At 40.8% G+C, this 18,256-nt stretch overlaps 2 protein-coding genes across 5 annotated transcripts in view; one reads left to right on the plus strand and one right to left on the minus strand.

Moving 5' to 3' along the window:
• KIAA0895 (uncharacterized protein KIAA0895 homolog) overlaps nucleotides 1–6,142 on the minus strand; it is a 61,584-nt gene extending 55,442 nt beyond the window's left edge. Inside the window, exons 1-2 of the mRNA XM_038557338.1 lie at nucleotides 6,018–6,142; nucleotides 697–766 (exon numbers count right to left, since the gene is read on the minus strand). Coding sequence (XP_038413266.1) covers nucleotides 697–766; nucleotides 6,018–6,128 — 181 coding nt within the window. The 5' untranslated portion in view covers nucleotides 6,129–6,142. The remainder of the gene's footprint in view (nucleotides 1–696; nucleotides 767–6,017) is intronic.
• Nucleotides 5,904–18,256, plus strand: part of ANLN (anillin actin binding protein) — a 49,638-nt gene continuing 37,285 nt past the window's right edge. For 2 of the 4 annotated variants that reach the window (XM_038557335.1, XM_038557336.1), the window contains exons 1-3: nucleotides 5,906–6,098; nucleotides 12,920–13,073; nucleotides 15,806–16,120. In XM_038557335.1, the coding sequence (XP_038413263.1) occupies nucleotides 6,081–6,098; nucleotides 12,920–13,073; nucleotides 15,806–16,120 (487 nt within the window). In that variant the 5' untranslated portion in view covers nucleotides 5,906–6,080. Of the gene's footprint in view, nucleotides 6,099–12,919; nucleotides 13,074–15,805; nucleotides 16,121–18,256 lie in introns of all 4 variants that reach the window. The other 2 variants (XM_038557337.1, XM_038557334.1) reach the window with 2 other exon arrangements.

The raw sequence follows: 18,256 nt of genomic DNA on the forward strand, positions 1-18,256 counted from the left end.
AGCGCCTCGCTTCGGCCCAGGGTGTGATCCTGGAGTGCTGGGATCGAGTCCCGCATCGGGCTCCCTGCATAGAGCCTGCTTCTCCCTCTGCCTGTGTCTCTGCCTCTCTCTGTGTCACTCATGAATAAATAAATAAAATCTTTAAAAAAGAGAAATATCGGCTTCTGCTACTTTGTAATATTTAAGAACTGCTTTTCTTTAATATGGATCATTTAAAAAATTTAAAAATAGGCTCTGTGAATATAGCTTTAAAAAATCTAGTAAGAAAAGGTAAAGTTATCAATATATAAATTATAGTGTGATAAATACATAAAGGAATTGTTCCTCTTTGTGAAAGGGTTTGCTGTAGTTCTTTAAATCTGAATTCTCTTAACACCCTTACTTACTACTTGAGAAAGTAAAAAGGAGATTAAAGCTATATGAATTCTGAGAATGGTATGACTATAGTTACATTGGGTTTTAAGAACAGTATAATATGGTCAGAAAGGACAATTTGTTTTCCCTCACTTTGGAATATGAAACAGTTTCATTGATTAACTTAGAAAAGGAAAAAAAAATCTGATGCTAAGGACCATTAATAGCAGAGATCATAATAAATAAGATATCCCTTTTCAGTAACATGTATATAACATTCTTTGATGGTTCTTATTTCTTTATAGTAAATGTGTAAAAGAAGTGGCCCTTCAGCCAGATAACCTGAAGTAGAGAACTTGACTTTAATCCTTCTTGCTACTGCCTTGTGGTTAGACCTTGGCTTTTTCTCTCCCTGTAAAAATAAGAATATTTACATCATTGTATCATTCTGTGAATAAAAAGAGAATGAATGTGAATGTATTTTGAAAAATTAACTGTAAATATACAAATAGCATTGGGAGTGTCTTTATTGAGTAAATGCTTTCAAATTTTTCAAACGCTTTTCACAATTTATCTGTGAAAGATATGATAATTAGTTCCTTTGTTGAAAAGGATCTTAGAAGGCACAAATCTCATTTACTAGTGTCACCTTGAATCTACATCGCCTTGATTCTATTCTTAAATTAATGTAATAAGCTGTGGTCTTTACCTAAATAACTTGAGAGGTTGTGGTTTTCATTTTAAAAACAGGAAAGACACTTCTGATGACTTTTAGAATATTAACATCATTTAAACCAAGCTGCAGAGTCTATACCAATAATCATGTGATTACAGCACACACTTCTTTTCAATAATTAAAAAAAAAATTTTTTTTTTGAGAAAACAATTCCATGAGAAAAGCATGGTTGCTATTTTCAGGCCTTTAGCTATAGCTCAAGGGCACATTTACATCATTATTGTGTCTTCGCTGATCCAAAAAAATAAATGAACTGAAATGTCAAGAGTATGAACAGTCTAGAATTTGAAGTCACCGAGATCTTGTTCAAATTATTAGGTGATGGTCCAATCACTCAGCCTGTTTGTATCTCAGTTTTCCTATATCTAAAATAGGAATAATAGTTATCTTAAACTCATTCAGTCAGAAAACATCAACCGAACTCACATTCCCAGAAGGTGCTGGGTTACAGCTATAAGTAAGACATGCTTCTGCCATCCCATAGCTTATACTCTAGTAGGACAGACAGGAAATAAACATAAATACATAACAAAAATCATTCCACATAAGTGGAATTGCAGTGAAAAAAATAAATCACGGTAACAGGATGGAAAGTGACTGGGAAGGGGCCAAAAGAAAGAGTGTGGCCACCCAATTAGGGAAGTCTTCTTTGAGAGGTAGTACATTCCAGCAAGCACTCAATTAATGAGGAGCCAGATGTGGGTAGATCTAAAGAGGAGTATGCAGGAGGTGGAAAATTCTTGAAGAAAGGAATCTGTCTTTTTGTTTGTCCTGGAAAAAAAACCTATGAAGCTGGAGCCTAGTGAAAAAAAGGGAGAGTACTGTGATATTTGGCATGTATTAGGAGAAGAAAACAGTTCAGATCATTTAGGGCTTTGTAGTATGATAAATAATTTGGATATTATTCTAATTGCAATGGAAGGCACGAACTAACTCTGAATAAGGAATTGACACTGCATAATTTACATTTTAAAAAGATCCTTCTCTATAAATTACTAAAACTAAAAGATAGTTGAGTAGGTTTACAATAATCAATTATGTCCCTAAATACCAGTAATTATTTAAAAATAATTTAAAAGATATCATATGTAAAAGTAGTAACAAAAACAAAAATACAAAAGAATAAATTTAAAGATCTGTACAGAAGCACATTATAAATATTTTTGGAAAATATTAAAGTAGACTTAAGTTAATCAAGATCTACCATCTTCACAAATGGAAAGGCTCAATATCACAAAGATGCCAACTCTCTCTAAATTATGTGATAAATTTGACATAGTTCCAATAAAAATATCAAGAGGATTTTTCCCCCTTTGTGTGGAATTTGACAATTTGGCCATAAATTGTAAAAGCAAGAAGCCAAATTAGCTAAGTCAATTAGCCAAGCCAAGTTAATTATTAACTTGCCTACCAGATATCAATTCTTATAATTAAGATGGTTTGATATGGGAACAATAGAGAAATGAACTAGGAGAACAGAATAAAGAGCTCTAAAATACACCTACATATACACAAAAACTTGATATATATAGGTCAGTGGGGAAAGAATGGACAAATAAGTGTTGCTAAGACATTTGGTTATCCAAATAAAAAAAAAATCAATCCAGATAATTTAAGGACAAAATGATGAGAACAATAATTTTTAGAAGAAAATAGGGGAGAACATTTTTATAAACTCAGAGTAGGGAAGGATTTCTTGACAGATAAAAGCACATCCCCTAAAAGAAAATATACATATATCTAATTACATTAGTATTAAACATTTCTGCACATCCAAGACATCCTAAAGTGAAAAGATAAACCATAAACTAAGGAAAGATATTTATAAGCTAAAAAGAGTTATTTTTCCAGAAAATGCTAAACAAAACGCCTGTGAATCAATAAGAAAAAACTAACTGTGTGGAAAAATAGGCAAAAGATATAGAGTTGAAATTCACAGAAAAGGAAACCTGAAAGGCCAATAAACACATGAAATAATGTTCAAATTCAGGAGTAAAAAGTGCACACAGACTAGAATGGCAAAATCTAAAAAGTAACTATGTGTTAGGGAGGCACTGTAGTAGCAGACATGCTGCTCATATACTGCTGACTGAAGTAAAAGTTGTGACAATCATTTTGAAGAGTAAATTTATTTTTAATATCTGGCAATAATGTTGAAATATATTTATCAAAATAATTCCTAGGTATATTACTGTAGATAAAAATTTTGCATGTGTATATAAGAAGACATAAAAATATAGCATCATGGAATCTTTGGAATGAAATATTGTTAATGAGCTAAACATCCATTAATAGGACAATGGATACATAATTGCAAGTATATTCATACAATATAATACAGCCATGAAACTGAATGAAAAGTGGCTATTGGTGAGGATGAATCTCATAAAAAGAATACTTAGTAGAAAGATTAATAACTGCAGAAAGGCACATACAGCAAAAAAAAAGTTATTCAGATCACAATATATTGTTATGGATATATATGTAGATGTAATAAAAATACATGAATTTCATGAGCATGATAAACATTAAAATCAGATTACTTTTACCCCTGAGGAGCAGAAGGTGAATGGAATTAAGAAAGGATACACAAGAGACTTCAAGTATAAGATTATATATCTCTTTAAACTAGGTGGTGGGTACATGGTTTTGTTTATTCATTACTTTTTTGTGAACTGGAAATATAACAGAAGTTTTAAAAGGAGAAGAGTAATTTCAGCTTATAAACTGAAAAATGAAGTAAGAACGGGGTAGAATAGAAAAAAAGACTTGTCAGGTGACAATCGCTGTACTTGAAGAAGAGTAGATTTGAGTATCTAGCAGTTTCTGGCAGCTGGGGCTGTTTAAAAAGTCGTAGCGACTGTTTTGGTGGGTTGCTATCACCTTCACCATTATTATTATCAGTGTAAAGACCAAAGATATAAGGGGATTATGACAAAAGATAAACTAAATATTTGGACGAGTTATATTGCACTGTGCATGTACCTCTTTTAGTCTTGTACCTCTTTTAGTCTTGTACATGTACCTCTTTTAGTCTTGTACATGTACCTCTTAGTCTTGTACATGTACCTTTAGTCTTGTACCTTTAGTCTTGTACATGTACCTCTTTTAGTCTTGTACATGTACCTCTTTTAGTCTTGACTAGAATCTGGTTGTAAGGACCGTAAAGCTCGCAGAAGACGAAGAGGGAAGGCACACAGACTACATAAATCTCTAAAGACTTTTCCAACGTTGTTTAAAACACACTCTCCCCCTCCCTTCCAATATGCACACACACACATCCTTTCCCCTGTCTAGCAGTGAAAAAAATTCAAACACCTTTTCTTCTTTGGTTCCTAAGTTAGTGTATTTTGAGTTAAATATCAATAATTTGATAATACCAAACCCTTGGGGGGGGGGTAGAAGCTATAGTCGCTATTACAGAATACTTTGGGATCTGTTTCGGTTTTTCATCTGATCCTCCTAAAGACTCTGCGGAGAACTGGGCAGTTGGTTGTTCCCATTTGGCAGATGAGTAAACTAAAATCCAGAGAGGCTAAACCATAAACTAACTTGGTGACCGTGAACTTCATGGAATTCTGTGTCAAATACTTTATGATTAAATGGGCATTTTTCTAGGTAGAGGGTCAGCTTTAATTATATTTTCAAAAGGTCCATGACTCCCCCTAAAGGTCTTAAAAACACTGGATTTTTAAATGACTTGCCTAAGGTCACAGGGTCCCGGTAGAGCCAAGATCCTAATTTCTTCCTACTCCACTCAGAATTCAATTCTTTTCTTTCTTTTTCTTTCTCTCTCTCTTTCCTTTTTTACAACCTACAGCATCAAAATTCACATTAGACATATTATTAGGGAAATACTTTTGGTAAAGTCTACTGACTGATAAGATGGAAAGGTCATTAAACATACCCAAACGTCTTAACTTGGGAGGAACCGTTTTGGTTTGTTCAGCCGTTAGGCAGTCAGTCACTCCTTGGTCTACAGGGTGCTGCTTTTCAGCCCAACACGTCCACAACTGCTGCCTCTACATGCCCTAACACGGACTTGCTAAAGGAGAAATGAATCGGATACAGTAATTGCATAACCTATGTTGCAATTAATTCTGAGCCATCCGTAAAGAACGGTCGTTGAGACACAGCTTGACCTGGTGGAAAGGGGGACCCTGAGCTGAGAACGGGGTGTTTCATCCTCTTGGACAAAGGGCTCCTTGTCCCAGGGTCTCCGCGTGTTGGCTGTTAAGAGCCAAGGTGGATGCGTGGCTTCTTCATCCTTCCAGGCCTAACACTGTGTTGGTTCGGATGGGATCTAAACTAAGGAGGCAGGGCGGTTTGGGTGGGGTATGAACATTCCACCCGCAGCTTGCTAATGTCAAGTCGTCTCTTCCTAGATGGGAAAGGTCTCCAGCGCCCTAGGTGGGCCACTCGCCCCGAATGTCCGCTTTTGGGCGACAGTCCCCGTCGGGGAGGGTGGGAAGCACGCTGCGGACGGCCCCCAGGCCCGCGGGATCGCGACCGCGCGGCCCCGTGAACCCCCCGGGGAGCGATGACGTCGGGCGGGAAAGGTGCGAGCACCGCGGGCTGCGAGCCTAAGCTGCGGGGCTGTGCGGGCGTCGGGTGAGGCCTCGGGCCCGGAGGCGGCTGCGCCGGGGAGCGCCGCGCCTCCCGCCGCCCGCGGCCTCCCGAGCTCGGGGTGCGACCCAGGGGCGGCGGCCCGGACCCGGCCACGTGACCCGGGGCGGGGGAGGGGGGCGGGGCGGGCAGAGGCGCGTCCCGCCCCCGCCCGGCGCGCAGGCGCGCTGCACCGGCGCTGAAATTCAAATTCGAACGGCGGCGGGAGGCCGAGTCCGACCCGGCGGCTGAGGGGGCGCGCGGCAGGAGCAGTTTGGGAGCGTCGGGGTCTCTCCCGGCGGCGCCCGGAGCCGAGACTCACTTCTTTCCCTTTTCCGAGCTTGGACCGGCGTCGTCGCGCAGTCGAGCCGCGGAGTCCGGGGCGATGGACCCGTTTACCGAGGTGAGAAAGCCTGCGGGCGCAGCCTGCCATCGCCGCCCCGACCCCGGCCCGACCCGACCCTTCCCACCGCCCGTCGACCCCCGGGCGCACCGGGCGGAGGGCGCGTGCGCGCGCGTGCGCAGCGGGTGTGCGGGGGTCGGCCCGGCGCCCCTCCCCTGCCCTCCCCTGCCCTGCCCTGCCCCCCGCCCTGCGGCGGCTCGGGTCGGCGGCTGCGGCTCAGGGAGGGGGGCTTGGGCTGCGGCCCCCGAGGCGGCAGCGCGGAGCCCCCGCGGCCCCGATCCGGAGGGTGAGGCGCGCTGTCCTGCGGAGGACCCCGTCCCTCCCGGACCTGGGCCTGCTGGCAGCGCGAGGCGGGCAGGGCGCAGGGTGGAGTCGGGGGCTGGAGGACTCCGCGCAGGTGCAGCCGCCGCCGCGGAGCGGGCCTGCGGGGGTTCGTGGGCCGTGGACCGCGGCGGGCGAGCAGGACGGCCCGGGGCGTGACCCGAGACCCGGGATCGAGTCCCCGGCCGGGCTCCCTGCACGGAGCCTGCTTCTCCCTCTGCCTGGGTCTCTGCCTCTGTGTCGTGGATAAATAAATAACATCTTTAAAAAGGAAAAAGGAAATGACAGCCAAACGTTGACATCAGCCAGTACCTGAAACCATTGCATCCGTTCCGATAACGTCAACAGCATCTTTAGAGCGGGTCGCTCTGCTACATGAGGAAGAAGTCGTCCCAACCCCCGGGATTGACACGGGATTGACCCAGGAACGGGGAGGAAACATGCGAGTCCAACAGGCACCAGCAAAATTAGTAGCCAACAATTTTTCTTTTTTTTTTTAAAGCAGAGTAAGGAAATAGTAAACCTCTTCGTGTGTATGGAGCATCACGTTACAAGCAATACTCTACTCGTCTTTTGTCCTTTGGAAATTGAACATGGATTCGTTACGTCATTGTGTCAGTTATTTCTCTCTCTCCTTGGCCAGTCTTGTTGAGAACATACATGGATATACTCAGCTTGGTTTCGTGTTGCCAGTTGTCCACCCCCTTTTCTTGCAGGACAGTTCCTCTTTAGGTGGTTATGCGAGGTTCAGACCTAATTTCTTGAGTTGTTGCAAAGTAGGCCTAAAAATGTCTCTACGTGGGCAGCCCGGGTGGCTCAGTGGTTGAGCACCTGCCTTCGGCCCAGGGTGTGATCCTGGAGACCCGGGATTGAGTCCCTCATCGGGCTCCCTGCATGGAGCCTGCTTCTCCCTCTGCCTGTGTCTCTGCCCCTCTCTCTCTCTCTCTTTCTGTGTGTCTCTCACGAATAAACAAATAAAATCGTAAAAAAAAAAAAAAAAAAATTAAAACGTCTCTGCTAGATTCAAAAACTTAAATGCCTTGGGAAGTACAATTCCTTAAGCCTAAGATGCTAAAAGTTTCAACAGTTACAGTTTACTTGTATTTAAACATAACAGTATTTGTTTTGGTTTCAAATTCTCAATCATGTAAGGGAAAACATTAATTTGTTAACCTTCCTGAAGGATTCTAAGAGAATACCCAGAACACATTTTTGTATTAGTTTTAAAGAATAGGGCTGTTCATGTGCCATGTATTATTTTTCACGTACTTTGGAGTTAAAGAGGATATTTCATTTTATGTTACTAGGCTAGAATAGGATTCCTTAAAACATTTGCCCTATGTGTCCTGAATATTCCTTTTATTCTCCTAAGTCACTGGCAGGAACAAAGCATTTTGAAAGTTGGCTGAAAGTTGTATTTCGTTTTACTTCAAAATGTCATTCCAAAGCTACTACTAGATCTCAGTTGAAAGAAACTTTTATTCGAAAGAAATCTTCCATTTTAGAGTGTGCTCAGAAACCTGTATGGTTTATATTATGAAAGAGCAGTTACTGTTGGAGTAAACAACTTTGACATCTCTTCCTTAATTGGTAATGAGCGCACTATCTGAATTGGTTCCAGTGACTAGGTGTTTAATTATAGCATTCATCGGATTTTTGCACAGGAATGTGAACTGCAACAGTTCTTTGTCCTAAAAGGACTGAGGATAAGTTAAAATGATTTTCTCAACCAGAGTTCCTTATCAGAACCACAAAATGATTCGAGAGACTATTTTGTTAATTTTCCCAAAGGTGATTCATAACCATGACATCCTACAAGCACAGGAGAGATGTTAATTCATTACAGTAATGTCAGTGCATTAGGGCTAATTCTCTTGGTAGCTCTGGCTGACGAAGCTGCAGCCATCCGAAACTCTTTTCCTCCATCAGGGCTGTTGGGCATTGCTTCTCCCCGCTGCTGTCGCTGGTGCTGTGTGGCACACTCTTCTCTCCCTGCTCCTTCCGCTTGGCAGACTGATTTAACCTCCAGCTCTCACTTTGATTTTCCTTCTTCGGAGGGCAGATCACCTCTCACAATGCTCATCTCACTTGCACTTACCTGTTGGACATAATTCTTGCCAGAACATGAGCTTCATAAAGGCAGGCCTGTTCTGTCCTTTTCAGAGATGTTTCCTTAACATCAAGGCATCCAATAACATTCTGCTGAAATAATAAAGAAAAGAGCCATTCCATGAACATTATTTTTTTGTCTTTTTTTTTTTTTTTTAAAGATTTTATTTATTTATTCATGAGAGACACAGAGAGAAAGACAGAGGCAGACACAGGCAGAGGGAGAAGCAGGCTCCATGCAGGGAACCTGACGTGGGACTTGATCCCAGGCCTCCAGGATCACGTTCTGGGCTGATGGCGGTGCTAAACCACTGAGCCACCCACGCTGCCCCAAGCAAATTATTTTACAAACCAATAATTACATATAACATAACTGCAAGAACATTTTAGCAATGTTCTTAACTTTATTGTAGAAAATATTAAATTATTGAAGTATAATAACTCCTCATGGGCTTCTCACCCAGCAACACATGGTCATATTGTTTCACTGTATTCCCCTCTAATCCCTCCCACTGAATCCTTTGAAGCAAATCGTAGAGATCATATAATTTCATACATAAATACTTCAGTATTGATCGTTAAACACTAAGCACTTTAAAAAATAATCATAGTGCCATTATCACACCTAAACATTTAGCAGCAGTTCCTTAATATCAAATATTCTGTCAATGTTCAGATTTCCTTAAGTGCTTCATGGTTTTGCAATTTGTTTGAATCAGGATCTAGACAAGGTCCACAGGGCAATGTCTTTCTGTATTCTTCCTGGACCAACCAGAAATAAGCCATCTTGATGTCCATGAAGACGAATAAGCAGTTAAGGCAGATGTTTATTATTATGACCAGCTGATAACATTTAAAAAGTTATGTTGGTATGAAGTTAGTTCTCCTGATAATAAGTTCTTAAAAAGAGCAATTGAATTTAGTCAAAAGACAGCTTATTTAAGGCTCTATACCCAATGTGGAGCCCAATGCAGGGCTTGAACTCATGACCCTGAACTGAGCCATTTAACTGACTGAGCCATCCAGGCACCCCTTTATAATAGTGTATAGCAAAGTGATTAAGAGCCCAAACTCTGGGGCCTGGTTTTTGAATTCTATCTTGCCACTTCTTAGCTATGTGACCTATGGCTTATTTTTTAACCTGTGCTTAAGATTCTTCATCTGTGAAACAGAAAAAAACAGAACCTGCCAAGTAAAATTTTGAAAATGAAGTGAGTTTTTGTGTGCAGACATGGAAAGTACTTTGTGTAAACGGTAGTGCTGTTGTGCTTGCTGTTAGGTTAATTTAAAACCATTAACTGACTGCTCATAACATTAGTGTCAGCCTCTTAGTTTGAGGATCTCCTGGAGAATGATCACTCCAGTCCAAGACTGCCACAGGGGACCCCAGAGATAGGTGTGCCCAGTCGGAGCTTTCTGTGTAGGATCCCTAAAGTAGAAAAGCCACAATTAAAATATTCTGTAAGGCATCTTCTGTGCAATGAGTAAATGAACATGCGGTTACTGTTTTGAATAGAGTTTCTCTTATTTTTGAGAGTTAAATGAAAATCTCTGCATTGACCTGGGAAAGATTGCTGCTAGAGCGTATTGGAAATAAGAAGTTAATTTATATTGAGTCTATTCTGTTTAAGAAGGTAGGGAAATCAGGAATACCTCTTAGAAAGGTTTCTGTCAGAAATGATTTCAGGTTCTCATGTGGCAGAAGTGGCTAAGGACTATAAGCTTCAGTTATTTCAGATTCATCCATGTGGAATGTCTTATTTCTGGTTCCATTAGTTATTGCATTTTTTTTAACGCCTCTATTATTTGAAGAAGGAGGTGTGATATTTGAAAGAATGTACCTTGTAAATAAAGAACCCTTGAATTCTTGATGTCTTATTGTGGAGACTTAGGTTTATTGAACTGTTGAGTTTACGTTCCTTAGATATGTAATTTCCTTTAAAGTAATCTTCAGTGTTTATTTTATAGATTAGGGAACTTTTGCTTATCTATTTTATTTTTTTTTTAAATTTTGAAATCTTTGAATCTAATGGAGACAGTAGAGCTCTTGTGTATGTTTGAATGGCAAAGCCACATTCTTTTGTGACTAACCTCTTACTCATAGTAACTGAAGATATACTGACTCACAAGTATTCTAACTGACCAGAATGGAATGTGGGCATGTCCACAAATGAATAAAATTAGACTGGTTTTGTATCTGAGGAGTGATACATTTTATCATGGGGGAAATTCTCTTACATATATGAATTTATGTAACAATATCACTTTTGAGTTTGTTGAAGATTTTTAAAGGGTGAAGGTCTTGTGTTTTGGAAGGCATTTGGTTCATAAATTAACTCTTTCAGCCACATAGCATTTCAATTTAGCGTCACTTATTTCAGTGAGAAATCATTCCTAAGAAAAGTGGAAAATTGTGCCTTCTTCCAAATTTAGTTCATGTTTCTTTTGCATACTCAGAGGAATTTTAAAGAAAACTTATTCTCTTCTAATTGAGGAAATTAAAAAGATCAAATGGGTGTGTAATTCCTTTAGTCTATACTAGCTCTATATCTGTGTTCAGGGCAGTGTATAAACTCCAGTGGAGAAAAAAATTTTTTTTAAAGATTTTATTTATTTATTCATTAGAGACACACAGAGAGAGAGGCAGAGATAAAGGTAGAGGGAGAAGCAAGCTCCGTGCAGGGAGCCTGACCTGGGACTCAATCCCAGGTCTCCAGGATCATGCCCTGAGTTGAAGGCGCACTAAACCGCTGAGCCACCTGGGCTGCCCATAAATTCCAGCCAATAATTTTGCACGCCTCCTTTAGTTGTGTACTTTTGAAAGAAAAAGAAATGTTTTACAGGGTCTTGTGTTTGTTTTACCATACTGATTTGAACAGAAGCATTAGTAGATTCAGGGTAAGAACAGAGTAATCATGAATTTATGGAATGGTTAAGATACCAACTTAAAATTATTTTATTATATATTGATAGTTAAATAAAACACGGGATTTTATTAGTGGTGGTGGTTTTGTTTGTTTTGTCATCTTAGGAAAGGTCACGTTTTCAAAGGACTAAATATGTCCGTTATCTCTTGCTGTTTACCATTATACCAAATCTTAGTGGGTGTATTAGTTTTGTTGCTGTAACAAATTACCACACTCTTAGTGGTTTAAAATCCCATGTATTTATTATCTTCTGAAGGTCATAAGGCTGATGGATTTTACTGGGGTAAGATCAAGGTGGTGTTGGCAGGATTGTGTTCCTTCTGAAGGCTCTGTTTCCTCACCTTTCTAGCTTCTAGAGGCCACCTGCATTTTTTGGCAAGTGGTCCCTTCCTCCATCTTCAGAGCCACCAATCACATCACTCCAAACCCTGCTTCTTTGGTGGCATACCCGACCCTCCTGACTCTTTTCCCTCGTAAGGACAATGGTGATTACATTGGGCCCACCCAGATAATCCAGGATAATCTTTCCATCTCAAGGTTCTTAATCACATCAGCAAAGTCCCTTTTGCAGGTAACATATTCACAGGCTCATGGGATTAAGGAAATGAACATCTTTGGCAGACTCTAATTCTCCTCACCAAAGTGCTGAAAACAACCACCATGTTATTTCTCATGAATCAGTGGCTCGGCAATTTGTGTTGGGCTCAGCTAGCCTGTGCTTCCAGTGGTGTCCCCTGGGGTCATGCAGGAGTCTGCAGTGATCTGGCAAATTATCTGGGACTGAATGGTCTAAAATGGCCTTCCTCACAGGTCTGGTGGTTGATGCTAGCTGGGGGCGGTGTCTCTAGCAGGCTTGACCTGGGCTTCTCCACCTCGTGGTAGTGTTCCAAGAGAGTGAGAAGAGAAACTGTAAGACCTCTGAGGCCCGGAGTTGGAAGTCATGAAGTATCATTTCCGCCACTGTCTCTTGGTCAAGGTGAATTATAAGGCCAGCCCAATGCAAGGGTGTGGAAATGGATTCTACCTTTTTGATGAAAGCAGAAGCAACTTCTGGCCATTTTACATCTCAGACAACTGGGCACCTGGGTGGCTCAGTCGGTTAAGTACTTGCCTCTGGCTCAGGTCGTGATCCAAGAATCCTGGGATCGAGTTCTGCATCTGGCTCCCTGCTCCTCAGGGAGCCTGCTTCTCCTTTTGCCTCGGCTTCCCTATCTTTGTGCCTCTCATGAATAAATAAATTAAAAAAAAATCTCATACAACCAATTTTACATATTTTATTCATACTACCTCCGTAATTTGACTTTGGGATGCTTATTTAGTGAATTTTGACATAATTACTTAGGATTTCACCTTTGAAATATATTTAACTGTTACCCTATATGGCAGTTGGTGATTTTGGAAGGTACCTCAAGTTTTGTGAACTTTTGACTAAGCTTGTCTTTTAACACTGCTCTACATATGTAGAAGCTGCTTGAACGAACCCGTGCCAGGCGAGAGAACCTTCAGAGAAAGATGGCCGAGAGGCCCACAGCAGCAGCAAGGTCTATGACTCATGCCAAGAGAGCCAGAGAGCCGCTTTCCGAAGCAAATAACCAACAACCCCTACCTGGCAGTGAAGGTAAAAGACTTTGTGGGGGGAAAAGTAAAATTTGCATCCTTCACAGGAGATAAACTCCAAACACTTTATCATGCATGTAGAAAAACCTAGGTCTTTGGGAGACATATGTAGTAATAACCTCTGGAGGAAAGATGAGCCTTCTCTTCTAATACAGGCCTATTGTATTAGGCCTAGAACTACCAGGCCAGAGCAGTGTATCCAACAAATACTTCAAACTAATTGGACGAACTTTATTTTCCTCAACTCAAAGTTGCCCTTAAAACACCCAAGGGAAGAAAAGTAAAGGAGCAGGGAACACTTACACCTTGGTGGTGTGGAAGTTTATCTTCCAACAGTGCCAGAACAGCTGACCACCAAGTTCAGGTGGTCTCTGGCATGAACAGGGTAATGAAAGGCAGACTTGCTTAGATACTGGAAATTTAATGAGCCTTTTCATCCTCTATCTGTTGAACCAGCTCTCTAGTGCTAGGCTAAAGGTATAGGCTGTTAATCTAAGAACTGGTGAATTAAACAAAAACAAATAAATATACACAAACAAAACCAACCTAAACTCACCTGGAAACTTAATTTATTCTTACCTAATCTTGGCACCCCCAGCCTGTATCAGTAAGTTAGCCACCTAGTCTTCTCCTAGAGTGTGGAATAATCTGCAGATAATAATTTTCCTTAGCATAGATTTATTTATTTTTTTTAAAGATTTACTTATTTGAGAGACAGAGAGAGAGCATGGGGAGGGGCAGAGGGAGAATGAGAAGCAGACTCCCCAAGAAGCAGGCATGGAGTGGGCTTATAATTATTTTGTAAGCTAATTATAGAATGGGAGTTTATTTTCATATATTTATGTATTTTGAAAGGAGGGAATATAGTATATATCACACATATATATGTGGCATATATTTCACACATTATGTAGTATATATATCAGACATACATGGTATATATATTGCATATGTGGTGTATATAATACATATATTTATGATATTTGGTCAGGAAAACAGGTCTAGCTCCAGTCCAGGATCTTTTTCTGTTTTTCATTGTGACACAGGTTTATACACTCAAATGTTGAGTACTGTGTACTTTAAAACTAGTGGTTGGAACTATGTTTTGATGCTTCAATGGAAATATTTATAAGAACTTATATAAGAACTATAAACTTGAAGAACTCTGTATTTCCAGCTGGCAATGCATGCTAAAGTAGAAACACTTTAAAAAATGATTGGATGAGTTAATAGAAAATAGATCCAGAAGTGAGTTACAGAAGTTGAGAAAGTTTCATGATGTAAATTTGATTAGATTGATGCCTCTGAGGACAATCACGACTCCCGCTTAAGAGTACTTTGGGTACTGCCAGAACAAGAACACTGAGTTAGACAGCCAGGGAAACTGGCCTCATACACAATTTACATTCTTCTATCCTAAAATGTTAATTTCCCAGGAGATATATTAAAATCCAGTCTTGGGTAGAAATAATATGCCTTATGTTTGGGTAACTCCTTTTTATTTTAAGACTTTTTAATTTATTTTGTAGGTGTCAATGGCAGTTTAAAGGGTGAAATGTTATGAAAATATGAAAACACTTGTGCCAATGGCTTTGCTTGGTATTAACCGGATAATTCAGTTGCTTTTAAATTTTTATTTATTTATATACTTTTAAGGGTTTTATTTATTTATGAGAGAGAGAGAGAGAGAGAGAGAGAGAGAGAGGCAGAGACACAGGCAAAGGGAGAAGCAAGCTCCATGCAGGAAGCCCGACGTGGGACTCGATCGCAGGACTCCAGGATCACACCCTGAGCCGAAGGCAGAGGCTTTGGCTTTAACCACTGAGCCACCCAAGAGTCCCTTAAATTTGTATTTTTTAGAGAGAGAGAAAGCAGGGAGGGAGGGGCAGAGGGAGACAGAGTATATCTTAAGCATGTTTCGTGCCCAGCCTGGAGCCTAATGCTGGGCTCCATTTCATGACCCTGAGATCATGATCTGAGATGAAATCAAGAGTCAGATGCTTAGCGACTGAGCCACGTAGGTGCCCTGAAAGATTGTTTTAAAAACAAAGCTTGTTTCTACCAATGAGCTTCTACCATAGTTCGTTTCTGCCTTAGCCATGTTGTTCTACGCATGAATGTAATTGCTCTGGGCTTGGTTTTCCTTAATCTAAAAAGGAGGTAATTTGTGTGATTTTTAAAATCACTTAAAACATTTGCTTATTATATGCGTATGTACTTTTTATTTCCTAGTGTCTGAAGAGTATAAAATACTAGGCCTATATCTTAATAATATTATTTGGATGTCTTTTTATTCGGGTGTTTTATTATTTATTTATGTTAATATTTTATTTATTTATTCATGCAAGACACAGAGAGAGGCAGGGACATAGGCAGAGGCAGAAGTATGCTCCCTGCCTCTCCCTGCGGGGAGCCTGATTCAGGACTTGATCCCAGGACCGCAGGACGATGACCTGAGCCAAAGGCAGATGCTCAGCCACTGAGCCACCCAAGTGTCTCTTATTTAGGTGTTTTAAGCCATAAATTATATGTTTGCTTAAAAAGAAGTCTCTCAGATTTCTAAGTTACTGAAGGTAGAATTTTACATATTTCTTATTGTAAGGAAAATCATTTAAGGAGAATAGACAAACATGTTTCAATAATTTGCTAAGTACCTAGTGCAAGTTTTTCAGGTCATGAAGAATTATGGAATTTTGAATTTTTTTTTTTGGGGGGGTGTCCTTTTTAATCTAGAGAAATCTTGTACAAAACCATCACCATCAAAAAAACGCTGTTCTGACAACACTGAAGTAGAAGTTTCTAACTTGGAAAATGAAAAACCGGTTGAGTCAGTTTCTGCTAAACCCTGTCCTCCAAGTCCTGCACCTCCTCAGGCACAGCCGCCAGCACCCGCTCCCGTCAGCGATGCCGAGGCCGCCCCAGCCCCTGTGCCAGGAGTGAGGAGAGGGCTAAACTCAAGATTGGAAGCAACCACAGTCTCCTCGGTTAAAACACGAATGCAGAAACTGGCAGAGCAGCGGCGCCACTGGGATAATAATGATCTGACAGGTATGAATGATAGGGATGGCATGCCATTAAAATCCGTTTCAACTTGGTAGGTTGAAAATTTGAGGGATCCATTAACACACGAAAGATCAGTGCTTCTGTTTTATCTATCTCCCTAGTATCCATCACTTACAGATAGTTCGTGTATCAATAGTGTATGTATTGGTTGGTTGTATTCTCCCTGAAGTAGATGCTGTTGAGGTTCTTAGACTAGTTCACAAAAGCTCGGTCTCATAACAGAACTATATTTGCAATAAAAATCAATAGAGAACAAACGATACCCTCGGCTTTATGTAGCAATGCTGATCTTCAGCTCTATATGCTAGAGATCCTATTTCATGGATTAACTAAATGAATTTGAGTGGCTAAGGGATGCGATGCTATTTAATAGAGGGGAGAGAAAATGTAAACATTTGTTGAGCACCTACAATGCATGTTATGCTAAGGTGCTGGGAACCAATGAAGTGACCTGATCCTTGCCTCCTGTGGGCTCATACTCAGAGGGAGAATCTAAGAGCAAAGCAGCAGTCATGCTGCGTAGGGTTATGTGTTCTGTGATAAATTTTGTCTCCTATCTTGTTACCAAAAAAGCCTGGAGATGACTTACAAAATCAACTATGTAACAAAACAAGAAAAATATGGAAATTCCAGGGTGAAGAGAAGGAAAATCAAAGAAGGGAAGTAAAATCCAGGCTCGAAGATCCACCTCACTTTGCCAGAGTTATGAACTTGCTAGCAGCCAAGGCAAGGAGGTGAAACCATCTTAAATGACTACTATTTATAAGATTAAAGCAAAACCATAGCTGGAACTAAGACCCAAGGGAACGAACGTTCTTCCCTGGGTCCTCAAAGATGACTTTGTAGAAGATAGTGTGTAAGGTTTCTCAAGGTAGGCAGGTGGCCTGGCTCTGAGCTCAGTTCAGTGAACACAGTTCCAAAGAGAGCCAGCAGAGTACAGGTGGACAGCTCAGTGGCAACTGGGCCTTACCCAAGGAAGTATTCCTCAAGCTTTGGCTTTTGGCCTGGCTCCTGTATAACAGAAAAATTTGGACCATTGGATTGGAATCTCAGGAGTGTGGTGGAGCCCTGGGATGGACTTTTATCTTTTATTTTTTTTAATCTCTTTAATTTTTTTTTAATGCATCAGGCGTTACTTTGATGCATAGCCAGAATTGAGACCAAGTGATCTGAAGAAATGGATGGACTGTACATTTTAGTCAGTCTTTCATAAATGTCAGTCCTTTTGCCTGAAATTTTGATAAGTATTGGACAGCAGAGTGTTTAAGATTATCCTTTCTGGCAACGATAATAATTTCAAAGCAGGTGTTGACTGTGCTTTGCTGTGCTAAGCAGAAGTGCTTAGGCATTCTAAATATTTTTTGTTCTAATATAGTATAGTATAGCATTTAATTCTTATAGATCTTATGACACACATACTACCTTTATGTTCTAGAAGAGGAAACTGGGTTCTGAGAGGCTACGACACCTGATGAGAATCAGCTAACATTTAAACCTCAGTTGTTTGACGCTAGGGCAGAATGATGAAGCCCTGTAGAAGTGAAGAGGGGAGGGTGGATCTGCGAGATTTAGGAAAAAGAATCTCTGGGCTGGATACCTGGATGGTGGGTGGTGGAGGAGGAGAAGGGAGAAGGAGGAAGAGGCCATGATGAGGAGGAATACGTTTGGGGAAATTTCAACATCACATATGTCATTTGGGGTGCCTGGGGGATAGCTGAATGGAGGTGGTTGGTAGGTAGGCCACCATGAAGGACATGGCCCAAGGGCAGAACCATAGAGAATGATGTCACCAGTGGAAACAGGCCTGCAGAGTGTGTACTGGCATCTAGTGACAGCAGCAGAAGCAACTTGAGGGCAGCGGTGTAGGCAGAGGCAGGTTGAAGGGAGTTGAATGGTGAAAGAATGTGCAGGGCAAGAGAGATATTAGTTATAAAGGAGCATATATTGATGAGAGGGTGTTTGTTTTTAGTTCTAAGATGAGGCGGACTTGAGTATATTTATATGCTGAGGAAAAGAAAAGAGGTTTTGGGGGTAGAATTGAGAATTCAGGCAGAAATGTAAGGCTTGGACAGTACGAAGGATACCTCTTCCATCGACTGAATTTTTGGAGCAGAAAGTGCT

This window comes from Canis lupus, chromosome 14 (genome assembly GCF_011100685.1).
Source record: "Canis lupus familiaris isolate Mischka breed German Shepherd chromosome 14, alternate assembly UU_Cfam_GSD_1.0, whole genome shotgun sequence".
NCBI classification, from domain to species: Eukaryota; Metazoa; Chordata; class Mammalia; order Carnivora; family Canidae; genus Canis; species Canis lupus.